Here is a 20,474-nt window from a genome sequence, read left to right as displayed (position 1 = left end):
TCTGAGAGAGAACGGGGAGTCCCAGCACCAGCTGCTGCAGAGAGTACGGGACGTAGCCAAGTACAGCGTCAAGACCAGTAAGTCCCCCCCCAGCCCAAGCTCTGGTCCAGGGTGTTAGTGTTTGCGGTTTGCTATCGCTGAGCTTTCCTTCACTAATAAGCAAGCCACACAAACGCCCTAGACCAGAGCTACCCCAACCCCACAGGGAATCATAGACAGAGGGAGATGAGTGTGATTCTGGTTACAGTTGATTTTTGGTAGGCAATCACTTAGAACTGTCCTGCTGAATGCACGCACTAAATAAGGTAAAGAGCATCTCTCTCTCCAGATCATCCGCATTTCTTCAATCAGCTCTTTGCAGGGGTGGATTACCATGCCTTAACAGGACGATTCCTTACGGAGGCTCTCTACTCTAGCCAGTAGGAGAGAGCAATATATGCATATACACCATACATACCATGTACACTTCCCTATGTATTTATTTGGACAGTGAAGCTAAAACTATACTGCAGCATTTTAGATTTGAGGGCATTTTCATTCATGTCTGTTTTACCGTTTAGAAATGAAAGCACTTTTTGCATCTGGTCCCCTCATTTGAAGATGTCAAATCAAATCAAATTTATTTATATAGCCCTTCGTACATCAGCTGATATCTCAAAGTGCTGTACAGAAACCCAGCCTAAATCCCCAAACAGCAAGCAATGCAGGTGTAGAAGCACGGTGGCTAGGAAAAACTCCCTAGAAAGGCCAAAACCTAGGAAGAAACCTAGAGAGGAACCAGGCTATGTGGGGTGGCCAGTCCTCTTCTGGCTGTGCCGGGTGGAGATTATAACAGAACATGGCCAAGATGTTCAAATGTTCATAAATGACCAGCATGGTCGAAAAATAATAATAAGGCAGAACAGTTGAAACTGGAGCAGCAGCACGGCCAGGTGGACTGGGGACAGCAAGGAGTCATCATGTCAGGTAGTCCTGGGGCATGGTCCTAGGGCTCAGGTCCTCAGAGAGAGAAAGAGAGAATTAGAGAACGCACACTTAGATTAACACAGGACACCGAATAGGACAGGAGAGGTACTCCAGATATAACAAACTGACCCTAGCCCCCGACACATAAACTACTGCAGCATAAATACTGGAGGTTGAGACAGGAGGGGTCAGGAGACACTGTGGCCCCATCCGAGGACACCCCCGGACATGTCATAAGATGTCATAAGTATTTGGAGAAATTCACTTATAGTGTTATAAATTCATTAAAACGTTTTTAGTATTTGGTTCCATATTCCTACCACGCAATGACTACATCAAGCTTGTCAAATACAATTTCATTTGATTCGTCACATGCTTCGTAGACTAACAGTGAAATGCTTCCTTAACATCACTATATATAGCGAGTAGAAAATAACATGACTATATATATCGAGTAGAAAATAACATGACTATATATAGTGAGTAGAAAATATGCAGTCGTGGGTGAACAGGGAGTACAGGAGGGACCTAAGCACGCACCCCTGAGGGGCCCACGTGTTGAGTGTCAGCGTGGCGGAAGTGTTATTGCCTTTCCTCACCACATGGGGGTGGCCCGTCAGGAAGTCCAGGATCCGATTGCAGAAGGTGGTCTTCAGTCCCAGGGACCTTAGTTTAGTGATGAGCTTGTGACTCTACAAACTTGTTGGATGCATTTGTAGTTTGTTTTGGTTGTGTTTCGGATAATTTTGTGCCCAATAGAAATGAATGCTAAATATATATATATATGTATATATGTATTGAGTCATTTTGGAGTTTTTTTTGGGGGGGGGGGGAGGGACCAGATACATAAAGTGCTTTAATTTCTATATGGTAAACAGATACGTAAGAAAATACCCTCAAATAAAAGGTGACGTTCTGTAAAACATTTGATCTCAAATCCAAAATGCTGGAGTTTAGAGACAAATTAAACGTTTTCGCTTCACTAAATACGTATTTAGTTGGACAGTGAAGATAACTTTTTGTCTCTACATTCCAGCAATATACCTGTAGTATATACCATAACATATGTTATGATATGAACATTAAGTTTCTGTAACTAGCTAGATAGCTCATAGGTAATCCCTATGAAGTGTCCGCTGGTAGCTAAACGCAGCCAGCCATGTGGGTGATTGGAGGACTTCCACCAGACTGACTCTGGTCTTTCAACAATCCGCCGCAACAGCAAGCCCCCTTACCAACATGGCCGATATCATGCGTCATTAAACTCATAATGTGGACGGTCTCCCCGGGGAACACTTCCGGTGTAGTTTCCTGTGTTTGTAAACTGAGAAAATTGGAACTCCGACAAGAAATATTAATCTGCAAAACTCAAACAAACCTAAGGTAAACCCATTATAAAATGTAATTCCCAACAAAGCAACCATAGAGTTGCAATGCATAAGCTATTTCCCAGAATTGTAAGGCAATGAGAGTTATGACAGTTTGTAGTCGGCGCTCAACCCGCACGCCCTGCATGGCTGTTGTTGTGTTGTCTGAGGGGGGTACCCAACCAGTGAGTCATCTTGCGCTAGCTTCACCTAAGCAGACCCTTGCTTTACCCCATAAGTTACCGCATTGATCGCTAATTCTTAAAATATTTAACCAAACAATATTTTCACTCATGGTCTTAGCTAACGTTACCCCATAGCTATGTGTTGGTGTTTGGCCTCGAAAAATCAGTGAAGATGTCTAGCTACGGTTAAATAGCTAACGTTAGCCAGCTAACTTAGCTTGCTAATTAGGTAGCTAGCTCCTTCTGTAACGTTGAGCTCGCTCAATATTCAGACATTATTGTAGTTAACTAGAGCAGTGCAGTCTAAGGGCACTGAATAATACTGCATTTGGCGTGAGCTCTAACAAGCTAGGTAGATAGCCCTTCAACTTCCAGGCAGCTTTAGCCCCTCACTTCAAGGCAACTTTAGCGGGCACTTTGCATGGAGACTAGAGTACATGTTTGTAGAGTAGAGTGAACACACGATGATCGATCAACTGTGTGTATAGGGTAAACTATGCTTTCCTGTTTGTTTTTGTACTTGACTCTTAACGTGTGATAGCATATCATTAGCCTATACTTGGGTCAATATTGAATGGTATCTTGAGTAACTTGCACATGCATGAATCATAACCCCTTTTCCCGATCATATTCATGAACAGAATGTGTTTTATCGTCCTCCTCCAGCTTTATTTCTGTCATTGCAACAATATTTGACAATAATCTTTTGTTTTCCATGGGAAGAAGAGGCATACACTAAACCATTGGGGCTGCTGTCTCCAAGCCTGATATCGACTTTCTTTGTTGACCATGCCAAATGTATAAAATCACATTTTATTGGTCACACACATGGTTAGCAGATGTTAATGCGAGTGTAGCGAAATGCATGTGCTTCTAGTTCTGACTGCAGCAATATCTAACCTAACAATTCCACAACTACCTAATACACACAAATCTAAGTAAAGGGGTGGAATAAGAATATGTACATATACATATATGGATGAGAAATGACGGAGCACCCCTGATAATTAAACAAATTACACTCTATTAGGTATATTAGGCCTGAATTTGAATACCAGTAGTCATGGTCAAATAATTTGGCCTCACAATAACCCTCTATTTCCAGGCTTTGCCACCTGATGATTTGGGTGGGTGTAGTCTTCTCACACCCCTCATCCTGAGTGAACCCCCTTGATGCGCCCCTGTACACCCAAACACACACGCATTCAATCCACGCACCGGCGATGACACACCATCCCAACAACTCAGTTCGAGACCACATGAAATGGGTCAGTTGAATTCTCCTTCCTTCTTTCCATTTTTGTTTTTATTTATTTTGTCTCTTGTTTTTCATCTTTGTGCCACAATTCCATTACGTTCATGGCTTGAAGCCTTTCTCTTATCCTCACTTTTTCTCTGAGTCTTTCCATTAGAGGCCTGACAGACCAGGCCAAAAATAGTCTGAAAACAGTCAGTGGATGACCATCTGCAATCCCTGCCTGTCAGCCGTTATGCGTGAGACTGTGGCCCTGACATAGACCCTGATGCTGACTCTGAGCAGCTGCTTGTCCTGTGTAGTTCCTGCAGTCTGAGTTGATGACAATCCTAGGCCACCATACTACTGTCAAACTGAACTGCTGTTTGTGTTGTTCCTCCAGGCTGGGTTGCTGGGCTGTGAGGCGGTGCTGTCCAGCATGGCCCTGATGCAGGCCAACAACATGTCTGGGGGACAAAAGAAGATGTCACAGCACGACCAGGGCCAGAGGGACATCAACAACCCTGAGAGCCACCAGCAGCAGTCTCACCAATCACACCACAACAATCACCAGTCCCACCACAGCCACATGGTCCTGCCCTTGGGAGTCAGCTGCCCACCCCTGGTGAGAAATAGACACATGCAGCTCGCCGAACAATGCTGAAAGTAAATTTTTCATGTGTTCAACCACAAACTGTCATAAACAAATCTCACAAATACTGTATCAGACACTGCAAGCTCCCAGATACTATCCAATCACAGCCACATTTTCATTATCCACCCTTGGTTAGCCACAATTGGCTTAAAAATCCAAATATAACACAATATCTGGTGATTAATTTCCAGCACCATTGCCTGTCTGTGTATGCGTGCGTTTTATAGCCAGTTAGCAATGCTTATGATAACCGTCTTGTGGGTAGACAGAAATGTTTTCTCAATTAAATGTTAACTGCAAAGTAGGCCTACCTGACAATATTATAATGATTATTTGTATCAATTGGTGGGCATTTGTTTTGCAAACTCGCATGTGCAGTACAGACACGTTGTTGCTACCAAAACGCATTCCCCTCTCACTAAGTACCCACTTGAAGTAAAGGGGAATTACACCAAAAAATTTAAATGTTATTTTTTTCCCCCCAGACCTACAGAATTGTCTTCCGTTGTGATCTATGCATTGCCATGGACTCAGAACATTCCATTTAGTTGATTCTCTATAAATAATTGTCATTTTGATATTTTTTTTTACCGAATGGGAAAAAAATAACAGAGAAAATGGAATGCAGTGAATAGAAGGATGTGCATATTTGAAAGCCATTTGACTCTTTACATTGCGGGGTTAATCTGGCAATTAATCTGAAATTATATTAATGTAATTCTAGTAAATCTATCAACAACAACAAAAAAAGAATACACGTCTAAGCAGTAGCTCTATTTTGGCTATTCTGGCTGGTACGTTAGAAACATATGAATTATCAACCGTCTCTCCTCTCGATAGTTTATTAGAAAGGATGGACACTCATGTCACGCACCCAGGCTGCTGGATGAGAAAGATATGCAGGCCAGCCAGAATACACAACCGACAAAAAAGAAGCACAGAAAATCAGCCACACCCAACAAGCTGAGAGAGAAAGTGGAGGTAAGTTGTGTTTATGTGAGAGTGGAGGAAATGGAATTTACAACGATGGATACAATTGCAGGACAGAAGTGTGTGCGTGTGCTGTAGCGTTACACAAATTGTGTGTGTGTATAATATGACAAGTTGTAATATTTTGAAAACTCATTGTGTTTCTCAGCAGGTGGAGATGGATATTAACGGTGATGATCACAATTCACAAGTACAGAAGAACTTTATCTGTGAGCACTGCTATGGAGCATTCCGAAGTAGCTACCACCTGAAGCGGCACATTCTCACTCATACAGGTTTGTATCGCATTACGTTTCCCCTTCCTTGCTCAGGAATACTCATAAAATGTGTTAAGTTATAACACTAGTCATAGAAAAGTAGAGAAACATGCACGACTCACAATTAAAAGCAGATGTTTTATTTTTCCTTTAAAAAAATAATTGAAGGATCCAGCTATGGTGGTAATTCCTGTCATGTCTGACTACTACAGTACTGCTTGTCCATGTACTAGCTAACAGCAACAAGCCCAGACGAGCTAGCTAAACGTTGTCAGCATCCAGCAGGGATCCGCTTGGTGGTTGCATAGTAACGGCGTCACCAGCCCGACCAGTCGTGAAACTGAGCTGCTCTGGCCCGGGTTTCCCTCGACCCAGCTGGCCCTAATTTTAAGTGCTAGTGGAAACAGTAAAACTATTTATCTTTAATTTTGCAATCTGTGGATACTATGTGATTAGAAAGGTTCAGAACTTATGTGAATCATCACAGCGCAGGTAAAACAAATATATGGCACATGGAAATCACAAGAGGGTGCTTTAGGGAGATGGGTGGGCTGAGAACCGCTAAGGGGTGGTTTTTAAAAGCCCACGATCTATAATAGTTATGCCTGAAAAAAACGATATACACTCAGTGGCCAGTTTATTAGGTACACCCATCTAGTACCGGGTCGGACCACCCTTTGCCTCCAGAAAAGCCTGAATTCTTCGGGGCATGGAAACTTTGCTTAATTGGTATCAAGGGACCGAACGTGTGCCAGGAAAACATTCCCCACACAATTACACCACCAGCCTGTACCGTAGACACTAGAGGTCGACCGGTGATGATTTTTCAACGCCGATACCGATTATTGGTATTGGACACAAAAACCCTGATACCGATTAATCGGCCGATTTTTTTGAATTGTGTGTGTATATATATATATATATATATACACACATTTTTGTAATAATGACAATTGCAACAATAATGAATGAACACTTTTATTTTAACTTAATATAATTACATATGGGCTTTTGGATGGGTGTTCTTAAGGTGATTCCACAGGTCGGTGGTATTTAGCCGTTGCTGACCCCATGCTTACATCTTTATCACAAATAAGACACCTTGCTTTCCCTGGTGCCAATTCCATGTAATAGTCCCACACTGGTGCTCTGCTTTTCTCTGCCATCTGTAAAACACACACACAGCTCTGAAGTGACAATGATACTGAAGAGTCTGCTTAGGAAACAAATACTCTCAACTGTTTGAATAAAAAAATAGAGTATAAGTTACCTGTGAATGTTGAAAACAAAAACTGTAATTTCTATATGTAGGAAATCCTATTTTAATAATGGACATGGTAAGAATTGACTACCAAAGTGCGAGTCATAATTCCCATGACACCTAGCAAAATTAATTCAAAATTAATTTATTCCATAGGATATTTTTTAGATTCACTTCAAATAAGGTCTGTGTTTTGTGTAGGCTCACACCACCTTAACAATTTTATAACTAGATATCCATAGGACAAGGTAACTCTGATCAATATTGGCTAAATATATGCGAAGATTTAAAAAAATGTCGAGTGGATTTATGAAAATATTTTGACAAACGTTACCTTATCCTAGTGAGATTTACACGGGTTTCAAAACGGCGAGGAGGTTTAAGCACGAAACACAGACCTTATTGGAAGTAGATCGAGACATTCTCTATGGAAGACATGAACGGTAAAATAACGAAGGAACCCCTTTCAAGTTCAGCCGCAAGTTATTACAGGAATTTTAACGCATCGACTATTTCTCTCTAAACCATATACCTTTGACTATTACGAGGCTGCTGCTGCCTACCACCCCTCTGTCAGACTGCTCTATCAAATATCAAATCATAGAATTAACTATAATAAACACACAGAAATACGAGCCTTAGGTCAAATCTGGAAACTATCACCTCGAAAACAAAACGTTTATTCCGTTCCGTATTTTATCTAACGGGTGGCATCCATGAGTCTAAATATTCCTGTTACATTGCACAACCTTCAATGTTATGTCATAATTACATAACATTCTGGCAAATTAGTTTGCAAAGATTCAGACGGCCCAAACTGTTGCATATACCCTGAGTCTGCGTGCAATGAACGCAAGAGAAGTGACACAATTTCACCTGGTTAATATTGCCTGCTAACCTGGATTTCTTTTAGCTAAATATGCAGGTTTAAAAATATATACTTGTGTATTGATTTTAAGAAAGGCATTAATGTTTATGGTTAAGTACACATTGGTGCAACGACAGTCGTTGATTGTTTTTTATAAGATAAGTTTAATGCTAGCTAGCAACTTACCTTGGCTTACTGCATTCGCGTAACAGGCAGTCTCCTTGTGAGGCAGGTGGTTAGAACGTTGGACTAGTTAACTGTAAGGTTGCAAGATTGGGTTCCCCGAGATGACAATTTTAAAGATCTGTCGTTCTGCATCGTTCCTAGGCCGTCATTGAAAATAAGAATGTGTTCTTAACTGACTTGCCTAGTTAAATAAAGGTGTAAAAATAAAACATTGGCAAAATCGGCGCTTGCTATGAAAACTTGAAATTGGCCCTAAATAATCGGCCATTCCGATTAATCAGTCGACCTCTAGTAGACACCAGCATGGATTGTGCCATGGTCTTATGCTGCCATCAGCATGAAGCAACAGAAACTGGGATTTGTCAGGCGAGGCAATGTTTTTCCACTCTTCAATTGTCCAGTGTTGGTGATTGCATGCTCACTAGAGCTGCTTTTTGTTTTTAGCTGATAGGAGTGGAACCCGGTGTGGTCGTCTGCTGCATTCGCTCATCCGTAACAAGGACTGATGAGTTCTGAGATGCTGTTCTGCACCCCACTGTTGTACTGCTCTGTTATTTGTCTGTTTGTGGCCCGCCTGTTAGCTTGCACGATTCTTGCCATTCCCCTTCGACCTCTCATCAACAAGCTGTTTCTGCCCACAGGACTGCTGCTGACTGGATGTTTTGTTGCACCATTTTTTGGCAAACCCTAGACACTGTCGTGTGTGAACCTCAGGAGGCTGGCCGTCTCTGAGATACTGGAACCGTCGCGCCTGGCACAGACAATCATATCACGCTTAAAGTCGCTTGGGTCACTCGTTTTGCCCATTCTTAAGTTCAATCGAACAGTAGATGAATGCCTCGATGTCTGTTTGATGGCTTTATATAGAAAGCCACGGCCACGTGACTCACTGTCTGTAGGAGTGAACCATTTTTGTGAACAGGGTGTAACTAATAAACTAGCCACTGAGTGTATAATGTATACAGGATGTGTTGAAGTACTATTTATCCAGTTGTAATAATGTATATCAAATAACTATATATATTTTGCTATGTAACTACTGTGTAAAAAAAGTGCTGTGTAAGCCCGCCCCCACCCCCAAAAGGTACAAATCCATCAAATGCAATCTATAGCATTAAGTTTTGACCAGTGTTTTTGTGTTGTTTAGGGGAGAAGCCGTTTGCGTGTGACGTGTGTGACATGCGGTTTATTCAGCGATACCACCTGGACAGACACAAGAGAGTTCACAGTGGAGAGAAGCCCTACCAGTGTGATCGCTGCAATCAGGTAAGCGAGATCTACACTGAACAAAAATATAAATGCAACATGCAACCATTTCAAAGATTTGACTGATTTCATATAAGAACATCAGTCAATTTTCAATAATTGAATTAGGCCCTAATCTATTGATTTCACATGACTGGGAATACAGAGATGTATTGGTTGGTCACAGATACCTTTAAAAAGAAAAAGTAGTGCCGTGGACCAGAACCAGTCCGTATCTGGTGTGACCACCATTTGAATCATGCAGCACGACACATCTCCTTCACATAGAGTTGATCAGGTGGATGAATTGCAGGACTATGGGCCTCAGGATCCCGTCAAGGTATCTCAGTGCATTCAAATTGCCATCAATAAAATGCAATTGTGTTCGTTGTCTGTCGCTTATGCCTGCCCATACCATAACCCCATCGCCACCGTGGGGTACTCTGTTCACAACAAATTTGAAATGTTTAATCAGCAAACCACTCGCCCACAAGAAGCCATACACATTGTCTGCCATCTGCCCGGTACAGTTGAAACTGGGACTAATCCGTGAAGAGCACACTTCTCCAACGTGCAGGTGGCCATTGAGTCAGGTCTGCGTTGTGAGGCCGTTTGGACATACTGCCAAATTCTCTAAAATGACACTGGAGGCAGCTTATGGTAGAGAAATTAACTTTCAACAGCTCTGGTGGACATTCCTGCAGCCAGCATGCCAATTGCATGCTCCCTCAACTTGAGACATCTGTGGCATTATGTTGTGTACATTTTAGTGACCTTTTGTTCCCAGCACAAAGTGCACCTGTGTAATGATCATGCTGTTTCATCAGCTTCTTGATATGCCACCTTGTCAGGTGAATGGTTTATCTTGGCAACAGAGAAATGCTCACTAACAGGGATATAATCAAATTTGTGCACGTCATTTGAGAGAAATACAATTTTTGTTCGTATCGAACAAATCTTATGGGAACTTTAATTTCAGCCCATGAAACAACGGACAAACACAACCTGTTGCGTTTATATTTCTGTTCAGTATACATACACACACGCACTCTCAGCAAGGCACAACTTTGTGGAACGTTCAGATAGAAATATGTTATGTAGAATATGGAATCATGTCGGCTCTATTCATGACATTTCTATCTGCAACATTTGCCTACTGAACATGGTCCAGGGTTTGGGGTCAATACGTACATTACACTGACTCCCATCATTTGAGGTTACTTGTATGCTTTCCCTCTGCCCCGGTTCCAGAGTTTCTCGCGGACGGACCGTCTGCTACGTCATCGCCGTCTGTGTGGGGCGGGAAGGAGCGTTCCCAAGGAGGAGAACCAGTCATTCTCCTGCGAGGGCAGAGGAGGAGCCTACTCCCAGGATGCACCTGGGCACACGGCTGCCTGGAGCCCCCTACAGCAGCAGAACAGCCGTCTGGCTGTCTGACCTTTAAACGCTGACCCTCTCACAGACAGCAGTGCTGCATCCTCCCTCAGCCCAGATAAACCTGGCTAAGACAAAGACACCAAACCTTAAGTTGTTCTCACCAACTAGCTCATATCCTTTGATGGGATAGTGGATTATTTTCTACTTTTGTAATAACTTTTTAAATAAATGTTGTATTGTTACGTACATGGTACTTAACAGAAGGGGAAGACGAGACCTCGGGTGGGGTGGGAGGAGTTTGGGCAAGCTGTCATATTACTACGGCAATAATGAATTCATTAACTGACATGTTTTAGCCTCAATTGGACAAGCGTTTTTTTTTTTTGACTGGAGACTTAAGCTCTTTCCAGACAGTAAGAGAAAATTCAGAGTGGAGTTCGGCGAAATCGAGCAGATTCCTATTATCTCCGTAAGGCAGCTTTCACGTGCACTGCTGACCGCTCCGCCTGGATAGAATTCGTCCCGCCCCCCACCTAGCTCCATTGAATGGGAAACTCCACCGCCACTTCCTGCCTGGAAAGCCCTTTAATGTGAGGTTGGTCTGGTCATACCAATATGAACAACTGGCTTTGCCTCTTCTTTTCTTTTTTTTTACCATTTGATTGTATGTGTACGCTTACCATTGGACAATACTGATCAGTAACCTAGGACACTCTTCCTGATCCACTAGCAGCCTCAGTGGCCAAGCACATCATACTATGGACATTAAGTATTTGAAGGAAAATGTTGAACACACAAATCCTTGTGGCCTTGAACCACTCAGATTCATTCAAGTTGGTTCTGTTACTACTATTAGCTTAACAGTTCCTGGTTTGACTTGTTAGTGAATGGCCGTAGCCTAATAGACCTGTGTAACTAGCTGACACTACCTTGATATTGAGATCATTGGGCAGTTGACACATTTCTTGTTCTCCATTGTTAGTGTCATTTACATACATCCAGTTCTTGTTATGTTTGACTCAATTCTGTCTAAAGATATCTAACTTTCTAATTTGCTACACTGGTCAGATGTTTAACTCTAGAACCTCTCATAGCTACCGTTTTGGGGATAGTGACCATGGAAATGAAATTACTCATGTCCATTCTAGTATTCTAAGTGATCTCGTGTTTTGTTGTTGTTGTGAATAATCAGGTGTCTTGTCTCAAAGGACATCTGTGCATGTAAGCCTATTCTATATTCATTCAGACTCCATGAAGAGTATCAATAGGTATTTTTTTTGTCTTTCGTTGTTATCAAATGTCCTGAGTATGTCGATCCATCTTGTTATATTTCTGGTGTTATTTTAAAGAAGAGGTAATCTCATGAAGCAGGACGGTTGACCTGCTCTGACCCAGTTTGTGAACAAATGCTTCCTCTATAATATCATACCATGTTGATGTATCTACAGTGAGCTCAGTGTTGTGACAGTTTTTGTTGTTTTCGCTCTGTACTCCAGCATGTTGGATTGGAATGATACGAGGTTAAAGTGCAGACCGTCAGCTTTAGTTTCATCCAAATCAGGTGAGCCGTTAAATAATTACAGCATTTTCTGGTCATAGTCACCCTGTTTTGGGGGTTCCAAAGTATTGGGACAAATTCACTTAACAGTATGTGTATTAAAGCAGTCAAAAGTTAAGTATTTGGTCCAATGCTTTCCCTCTGCCCCGGTTCCTGTAATGACTGCATCAAGCTTGTGACTCTACACATTTCTTGGATGCATTTGCTGTTTGTTTTGATTGTTTCAGATGATTTTGTAATAGAAATGAGTGGTAAATAACTCAGTGTCATTTATTGTAAATAAGAAAATGTTTCGAAACGCCTACATTGATGTGGATGCTACCATGAATACGGATAATCCTGAATGAATCGTGAATAATGATGAGTGAGAAAGTTAGAGGCACAATCTAAAATGACACTACATTATTTACCATTAATTTCTATTGTGCAAAAAATAATCTGAAACACAAGTTTGTAGAGTGACAAGTTTAACGTAGTCATTGCATGCTAGGAATATGGGACCAAACACTAAACGTTTTACTACTTTTAATACACAAGTGAATTTGTTACAATACTTTTGGCCCCCTAAAATGGGGAGACTATTTACAAAAAGTGTTGTAATTTCAAAATGGTTCACCCGATATTGATGAAAAAACCCTCAAATAAAGCTGATAGCCTAGTCTGCACTTTAACCTTATAGTCATTGTATAATTTCAAATCCAATGTGCTGGAGTAAAGAGCGAAAACAACATGTCACTCCCAATAATTTGAGCTCACTTTATTCACCTCTAGCATCTAAAGTGAAGATTAACATTTCTGAAATCCAAATCGACCCCTACAACCTAGGCACTCCTGTATATCTGAGAGAAATTCTAATATGGTATTATGCTAATACCATCTTGTCTAATCCTCTCAGATCTACAGGAATGGCTAAACAGTAGGTGCTAGGGGTCGGTTTAGAGTTCAGTATATTTCCACTCAGTGGATATCCATGGTAACAGAAGTTCCACTGGGGAGGTTTTTTCTCTCACATTTGTATTGGAGCATCTCCGGTTCCATTATGGGAGCCTGGTCCCACATCCGTTTGTACTGGCTTGCCAACTCCTGTGGTCATTGCCATACCAATGACCATAGGAGTTGGCAATACAGCACAAACAGATCTGGGACCAAGCTATCATTGACATTCTATATCTGTAAACACTGGATTGAGGAAGCCCAGAATATAGGAGATACAACAGTTATCTGTATAGACCGAGAATCTTTTCTATAGAGGACAAGTAGTTACTATTGCATCACGGTCAGATTGTAAGTCGTGTCAAAGGAGTTTGTGGCCCTTTACAAAGACTAAAGCCAGTTAGTTTTCTACTGCTGAATTTAAGTTAATATATATTTTAAAATTCAATTAGGAGTAGAGGCAGAACTGCCACTAGTGCCTGTCTACTGTAGCAGTCATAATTAACTTTTTATTACTAGTAGTTTTGCATGCATCTGTGATTGTCAAAATGAAGGGATATTGTATGTTTTTAGTACAAATTGTTTAAAAATAAAATTAGTTTTTTAAAAGTAAAATAACTTTCATTATCACAATCCTAGTAAAGTTGTGATAAAATAAAGTTGACTGTAACATTGTAGTGAATGGAAAAACTAGGGCCTCAAGCTTTAATAAACGTGTTTCTCTTTTTAAACATTTGGTACTGTCAATGCTTTCTCAAATGATTTAGAGAATTGTAGTTTCACCCATCTTGCCATACTCGTTCATCTGAATTGGACTCCAAATCATATCTGGACAACGATATTGCATAGCTGTGACCGTGAGACGCCACTAGAGGAGGCTCTATCCACAGCCATTATGTCTGATTTGCAACCCAACAGCAGTCAGGTTTTGATCCTATTTGCAACATGATCTAGTTGAGAAAGGGGGGATACCTAGTCAGTTGTACAACTGAATGCATCTTCTGCATTTAACCCAACCCCTCTGAATGAGGGAGGTGCAGGGGGCTGCCATAATCAACTTCCACGTCTTCTGCGCCTGGGGAACAGTGGGTTAACTGCCTTGCTCGGGCAGAACGACAGATGTTTTTTTACCTTGTCTGCTCGGGGATTCGATCCTGCAAACTTCCAGTTACTGACCCAATGCTCTAACCACTAGGATACATAATGGGGCTGTCCCTTCTATCCCTCTCCCCCTCTCTTGTTTTGGGCCATCCCTTCCTCTCCAAACCTCTCCCCTTTGTATTGGAGCTATCCTCCCTCTAATTGACCAGGCGTTGTAATTAAACCTCCAGGAAGATGAGCTGGATTAGATCAGCCTACACTGGAGACTGTAGGCCAGGGAGCGTGTGCTCTGCCCCTGGGGAGACATCGGCTCCCTCTCCACCCCTGATTTACAGTCCCCACAGGCCAGAGCACTTAACACTGTACTGCCTTAAGTGAGGTGAGAGAGGGGGTGATACCACTCCATAATCTCAGAAAGTGTTGAAATCATCTAGGTTTGAAATCATTCTACAGACAGCACTATGGGGGTCTGGTCAAAAGTAGTGCACTATGTTTGAAATAGGGCGCCGTTTGGGATGCAGAGACTGAGGCCTGCTTTGTTATCCGTTATCACCCAGTCAGCAAGACGAGTGAGGCGTGGCTGACCTGACAGAGGCCCCTCTTCTACTGCTACTCTGTTAGGGCCCTACACACTAAGGATAGTCCGAAGACAAATGAACAATTATAACCAAATGTAAATCTGTCAATATCTCTTATTTTAAGAGTATTTTCAGGTTACAAAAATATCTGGATATTTTGTATTTTTCCAGGGTTCGGTCTCTTTACTTACCCCTGTTTGGTTCCTGTCTATGGTCAAATACCTCTCTCTCTCTCGCTCTCTCTCTCACACACACACACACACAATATGATTGAAACCCTCTGTCCCAACAATATCTCCCTCTCCCCAAGGTGCACGACCCAAGAGCCTTTCCTCCTCTCTCCTCATTTCATGTTTGATTAATAAATGGTACAGCCGCTCTGTGTGGATGCCGTGGAAGAGTGTGTGTGTGCGCGCGCCCTCCCTGCTATTCATCATGACAGCCCACCTCTGTGTTAATTAGCTCTGGTATTTAAGCCAGCATACAGACAGAGCGAGGTGTACCTTTTAAACGTGTGTGCACACTTCATAAAATATTCACGTGCTCGTTACTCCAAACCCCCACCGCCCGTTGTACACCACCTCTAAACACACAGGTACTACTACCTAGTACATACTGGCAGTGTAGCCACCCAGTGACAAAATATTAATACAGAAATGGCCTTGTCCCTTGAAACCTAGAGTTCAGGCTTAGGCACTTAAAAGTGTGTTAGATCAATTGGTTTATAAATGAGGACCAAGTCGTAAAGCATGGTTTATATCATGATGTGCTTCTAAAGGTAAACCACAATCTTCCAAAGCTTCTCAAATGACAGCCTATTAGTAAACAGATGCAGAAACACTTCCATTACCAGGAGGCATTTTCCATCAATTCTGAAATCCCAACAGCGCTGCATAAAGAAATTGTGAAAACAATATATTTTTTTCATGAACACCAAAATAATATTATATTCTGAAATACTGAATGCAATTATTCTGAAATTAATTATATATGAGAGTCTGAATCCTTATACAGAGTATAACACAGAGGCATAATAGACCCATAAAAGAGCTGTTCAGAGGACCCAAGACATCAGTGAGCATGAAGTACTCTCTTGGGACAGGAAAGCAAGAATGGACCCTTAAAATGGCAGCCATCTTATGACTTACTGCATAAGGGTGATAGACAAAATGGCTTCCAAATAGTTGTATTCATTTGGTTTAATGGGTAAATGCAGAGATGGGCAATAATCCTGTAAAATATGTATTTCAATTAGTTTGGAATAATTTGTCATTTGTATTTCACTGCTGGCCTGAATCCAATGGTCTTTTGTAACAAGACACATTTGTGTGCCATTTAAAAAAATATATATATATTTTTTTACAGCAGTTCACAATTTGTTGCCCCCTTTCACCCTGCATTGCTATCAGACTTTTGATGGCACTATGGTGTGATGAGAGCGTCAGCAAAATTACCAAAATGTAACAAGACTTCGATCACAGGAGGTTGGTGGCACCTTAATTGGGGAGAACAGGCTCGTGGTAATGGCTGGAGCGGAGTTAGTGGAATGGTATCAAATACATCCGACACGTGGGTTCCATGTGTCTGACGCCATTGCATTCGCTCCTTTCCAGACATTATTATGAGCCGTCCTCCCCTCAGCAGCCTCCACTGTTTTAGATGCATCTTTTGCCTACTAAAAACAGATAGAAAGCAGCTCTATTTTGCACAGGCAATCACTTGATTAAAAAAAACATATTAAAAAGTTCCCTGGCTGTGATACTATAGAATTTATTTGATATGGGACGATAAGCAAAAGCTGAAAAAAAAAGTTCCAATTTACAGTTCGTTTACCACCAGATAAGCTGCTTTTTGACATTTTTGTAACACTCAAGATTAATTAGCTGAAGCATATTATTCCCATTCCTCAACACTCCTGTCCCATCTGATCAAGTCTGGAAGAGAAGTTGTCACCATCAGAGCATATGATGAGTGACTAGGGATTTGAACGATGAAACAGTCACGCGATTGGCCTACTTACATGTTTATCACACCAAATCATGCATATTCATGTGTTAACCCATGAGACTCACAGACTAGAACAAAGTTTCACGTTTTCCCCTTCTGTCCACCCCCATGCTGAGAGAGTGGAGATCTGGTGTTGTATTGGTTCAATAGTCATTCACATTCCCTGCATAGGATTGACACCACTTCCAGGCCGGCGCCCAGTCCAGCCCTCCTTTCTTTCCAAACCAAGACAACATGGGTGGGTGCCTTAGTGAGTGGTTTGCCACCCCAGCCCCCTGCAGACAGGAGGAGGCTGGAGAGAGTCATAGGCGTTTAGCTGGGACAGACAGCTACATTAACCCACTGTGGCCCCACGCCACCACCACCCCATTAATCTGCAGCTCGTTGGGACCCGTCAAGGCCGGCGAGGCGGGGCTGGTCCCTCTTCAGGGAATATCGAGCCAAGACATCATGGGTGGGCGTCACTGCCACCCAGTCAGCATGCTGTAGTCTGCACTACTAGTCTCTATTTACGTATGTCACTCTGAGATCTCCAAAAAGTCTCTCAAGGGCCCAACTCAGAGTTGAGATAAGCAGGCAATACACAGACTTGTGTGTAAATCATTCATTTGGAGACGTGGGCAAAAATGTAATCACCGGCTCTCAAGTCAGGATACAGCCCTAAACCTGTTAGCTACAGTGCAGTATGTCACAAGTCAGGAAGACTAGTTAAATACATATTGTTCTGGTCTAAAAAGTCATTTCACATATTTTGCTTGTCTAAAGAGGCCCTTCACATATTTAGTCACTCTGAGGACACCAAGGGCCTCTCTAAATCTGTTACAGCAACAGTATGTCAGGAGTCAGGACCAAGAAGTAGGTTAGATAAAGTTTAAAATATATATATAGTACAGGTCATAGATATGCTGCACATGAAATACGAGTCTCCTTAATCTGTGCTCACCATAGAGGAGAATTTTAACAAGGCTTCTTCCAGGCTCAACTTCTAGGCTCAGCTGTAGCAGTGTGACTTCTGGGTGCGGATCCCAAAAGACACCCTATTCCCTATTTAGTGCACTACCTTTGACCAGGCTCTATATATGGAATAGAGGGCCATTTGAGACACAAGCCCCGGTATGAGAGACTGTCTGATCACTTGACTGCTCTGCTCTGACACGCTGAATTCATGCAGAGGATTTATTAAAGCAATATTCCAGCCCTGTTTGTAATCAACCTGTATGACATACTTAGTCATTTCTGAAATCGATGCGCATGGAGATATGATACAATCATGGCATATTAACCCAACGAGGCGGATGGGAGCGATCAAAAACAGAGCATTAAAAAGGTTTAGCGCTTTACCTTACACATTGTGGCAACATATCTTTTTTTTAATGCTCACTTGATAACTATTATACGCTTTTGATATGATTAGGCTGTCTTGTCATAATCAGAGATGGGCAGTATTTCTGTTACATGTATTTGAAATACGTATTTCAATTACTTTTGAGTCATTTTTATTTCACCGGCCTGAAATACAATCCAATTTAATTTGTATCAAGATACTTTTTCGAGACCTGTATTTAAAACAAATGTGTAGCAGCTCACCCTGCATTGAAATCAGAAGTCTGATGGCACTATGGTGGGATGAGTGTCAAAAATGTAAATGTAAAATAAATGTCAAACTGAACACTTGCAAGTATGCTGGGTATTATTCTAACGAACTCTGCCTGCGAAACAAGGCCAATAATAATACCCAGTGTGCTTTGCAATTGTTCATTTTTACATTTTGGTCGTTTAGAAGACACTCTTATCCATATCGACTTACAGTCCGTGCATTCAACTAAGGTCGATCAAAAAAAAATAAAAATCACAGTCATAGCAATAATAATAAATAAAAAATTGTTACCATTACTGAGAATGTTGTTGTAGTTAAGGCGTCTACTTTTATATATTTTGAATGAAAATAGAAACAATATATTTTATGTAGATACAATACTTTGCTTGCAAAAGCCAAAATGTCAGTCATGAGTACACAGAAGCGAGGAGCTATGCTGTTTAGGTGCAGAACCGGTTCTCTTTTAACACAGCACAGCAACAGTGAGTCTGTCATGTACTAACCTCGAGCTAAAGCAAGTTCATATCCCGGTCTCTCTCTCAAGGAATTATGCAATTACATTGCAGTTGTCCAGGTCTTCCTTCTCTCTCACGCTCTCTATTTTCCAGCAATTTTCCACTTGAGCAGACCAACCTAACCTATAAGTGTCAGGTGAAGGAGTGAGGAGGGATCTGATATCAGGTGAATGATGCATGAATCCCTGGGGTTTGATAGACAGGGGCGGCCTTACCATTTACCCTTAGAGATATTCACGGGTCACTGCCGGTACAAAAGTGCACTCTGGGCTCATATTCATAAATTAGAATAACTTTATTTATTATTAATATTATAAAGTGTCTCAGAGTAGTGAGTGCTGATCCAGGATCAGTTTTGTATTTTGGATCATAATGAATTCGATGAAGCCACTGGTTCTGGACCCCGTTTTGGCTTGGTGGGAAATCTGGCGACGTGCCCTTGGGCGGGGCACTCGACCCTGGCTGCTCCTGTGGGTCGCTCTGGACGGGAGACGATTAGAGAACTGAATGTAATGTAAATGTTGAGTGGTTTCACTGCAGGTAGATTGTATGTTTTAATATATTTTTTTAAAGATACAAAAAAAAGTTTAGAGTCAGAGAGATGGGTGGGACCTGATCCTAGATCAGCACTCCTACTGTGAGGCGCTTTATGAATACAAGCCATGCGTTCCTTTGGACCTCCACGGGATAGAATGAAGGCATAGGAACTGCAAAAGGCATAGAGGAATGGTAGGACAAAGACGGAGAGAAGACAAGCCAAGTTGGAGTCTTTTTTCCATTTACTACACCCTGGATAATGCATGTCATTAACCTATCAAGGTGCTGGAATATTTATAATGACCAAGTTAGAGAAGCAAATGAAACATGATGAAGGATGGATGAATAGCTTAGTGTAAAAGCAAAAGTTATTCAATTATGGAATAAAAAGCGTTATCCTAACAAACCTCTAACTTTCCCACCGAAAGGATCAACAGCAGCTAATAAACCAGCTACGGTCCTTGTGACATAAAACATTTTTTTTAAATCATTCATCAACACGGAATTAAACATTTGCATTCGTGATTTATCGTCATCTTATGTCTGGCTGATGGAAACATAGCTAGGCAGTAGATAGATAATGTGTAGCGCGCAAACTGTATTTATCGCTGATAGACAGAGATTCAAAATGACTGGCATTTTGCGTCTGTTGATCAGCGATGCGATAGTGATTTAGTTTGCCACTTTAAGTCTTATTATAGGTGTTGATATATAATAAAGTGATATAATTCTGCCTCGTTGATTACAGGATGTATGGGCCGGGGATAGACGGGGTAAGATGGGTGGATGGTTGAGGAAGCAGTTACTGATCCTTATGATACCGGTCTACTGCTGGAGAAATAAATATCTGATGAAGTCGCTACAGACAGACAGGACACACACAATTCAATGATGATGGTGGAGCAGTTGTGTGTGTGTGTGTGTGTGTGTGTGTGTGAGACTCGGGCTGCCTCTCATATTGACCTCTTTCTCCGTGTGACTCTTTCTAGTAGGAGTGGGTCTCTCCTATTATCCGTCTTTCTCTCTGCGACTCTCTACTAGTAGGCTAGTGCTTGGG

The 20,474-nt window shown here is 41.7% G+C and overlaps 1 protein-coding gene and 1 long non-coding RNA gene across 4 annotated transcripts; one reads left to right on the top strand and one right to left on the bottom strand.

Annotated features, from left to right (window-relative positions):
- The first annotated feature begins 2,126 nt into the window (after positions 1-2,126).
- Positions 2,127-13,813, top strand: LOC109869244 (zinc finger protein 740-like). 3 transcript variants are annotated; one of them, XR_004205269.1, is made up of 8 exons: positions 2,199-2,349; positions 3,624-3,786; positions 4,156-4,377; positions 5,248-5,388; positions 5,546-5,672; positions 9,117-9,235; positions 10,466-13,214; positions 13,263-13,813. XR_004205269.1 is itself a non-coding variant. In XM_020459248.2 (7 exons), exons 2-7 carry the CDS (start codon positions 3,742-3,744, stop codon positions 10,649-10,651), a joined length of 840 nt encoding a protein of 279 aa, XP_020314837.1. In that variant the 5' UTR covers positions 2,127-2,349; positions 3,624-3,741; the 3' UTR covers positions 10,652-13,813. The 3 variants fall into 3 exon arrangements, 2 of the variants coding, with proteins under 2 accessions (XP_020314837.1, XP_020314838.1); XM_020459248.2 differs by having other exon boundaries at positions 2,127-2,349; positions 10,466-13,813; XM_020459249.2 differs by lacking the exon at positions 3,624-3,786 and having other exon boundaries at positions 10,466-13,813.
- On the bottom strand, positions 6,705-8,146 carry LOC116356986 (uncharacterized). The gene is made up of 2 exons (XR_004205270.1): positions 7,970-8,146; positions 6,705-6,820 (listed from the first exon to the last, which is right to left on the bottom strand). It is a non-coding gene; the product is annotated as an uncharacterized LOC116356986 (long non-coding RNA).
- Positions 13,814-20,474: the final 6,661 nt, after the last annotated feature.

The sequence above is a fragment of the Oncorhynchus kisutch genome, linkage group LG24, assembly GCF_002021735.2.
Source record: "Oncorhynchus kisutch isolate 150728-3 linkage group LG24, Okis_V2, whole genome shotgun sequence".
NCBI classification, from domain to species: domain Eukaryota; kingdom Metazoa; phylum Chordata; class Actinopteri; order Salmoniformes; family Salmonidae; genus Oncorhynchus; species Oncorhynchus kisutch.
This window is presented reverse-complemented; position numbering and strand designations above follow the sequence as displayed.

Excerpts from the sequence above, each read along its gene's own strand:
- LOC109869244 (XM_020459248.2), top strand. The coding sequence starts at position 3,742 with ATGACACACCATCCCAACAACTCAGTTCGAGACCACATGAAATGG. Across the intron at positions 3,787-4,155 it reads TTCGAGACCACATGAAATGG|GCTGGGTTGCTGGGCTGTGA; the intron begins GTCAGTTGAATT and ends TTGTTCCTCCAG. Across the intron at positions 4,378-5,247 it reads GAGTCAGCTGCCCACCCCTG|TTTATTAGAAAGGATGGACA; the intron begins GTGAGAAATAGA and ends TCCTCTCGATAG.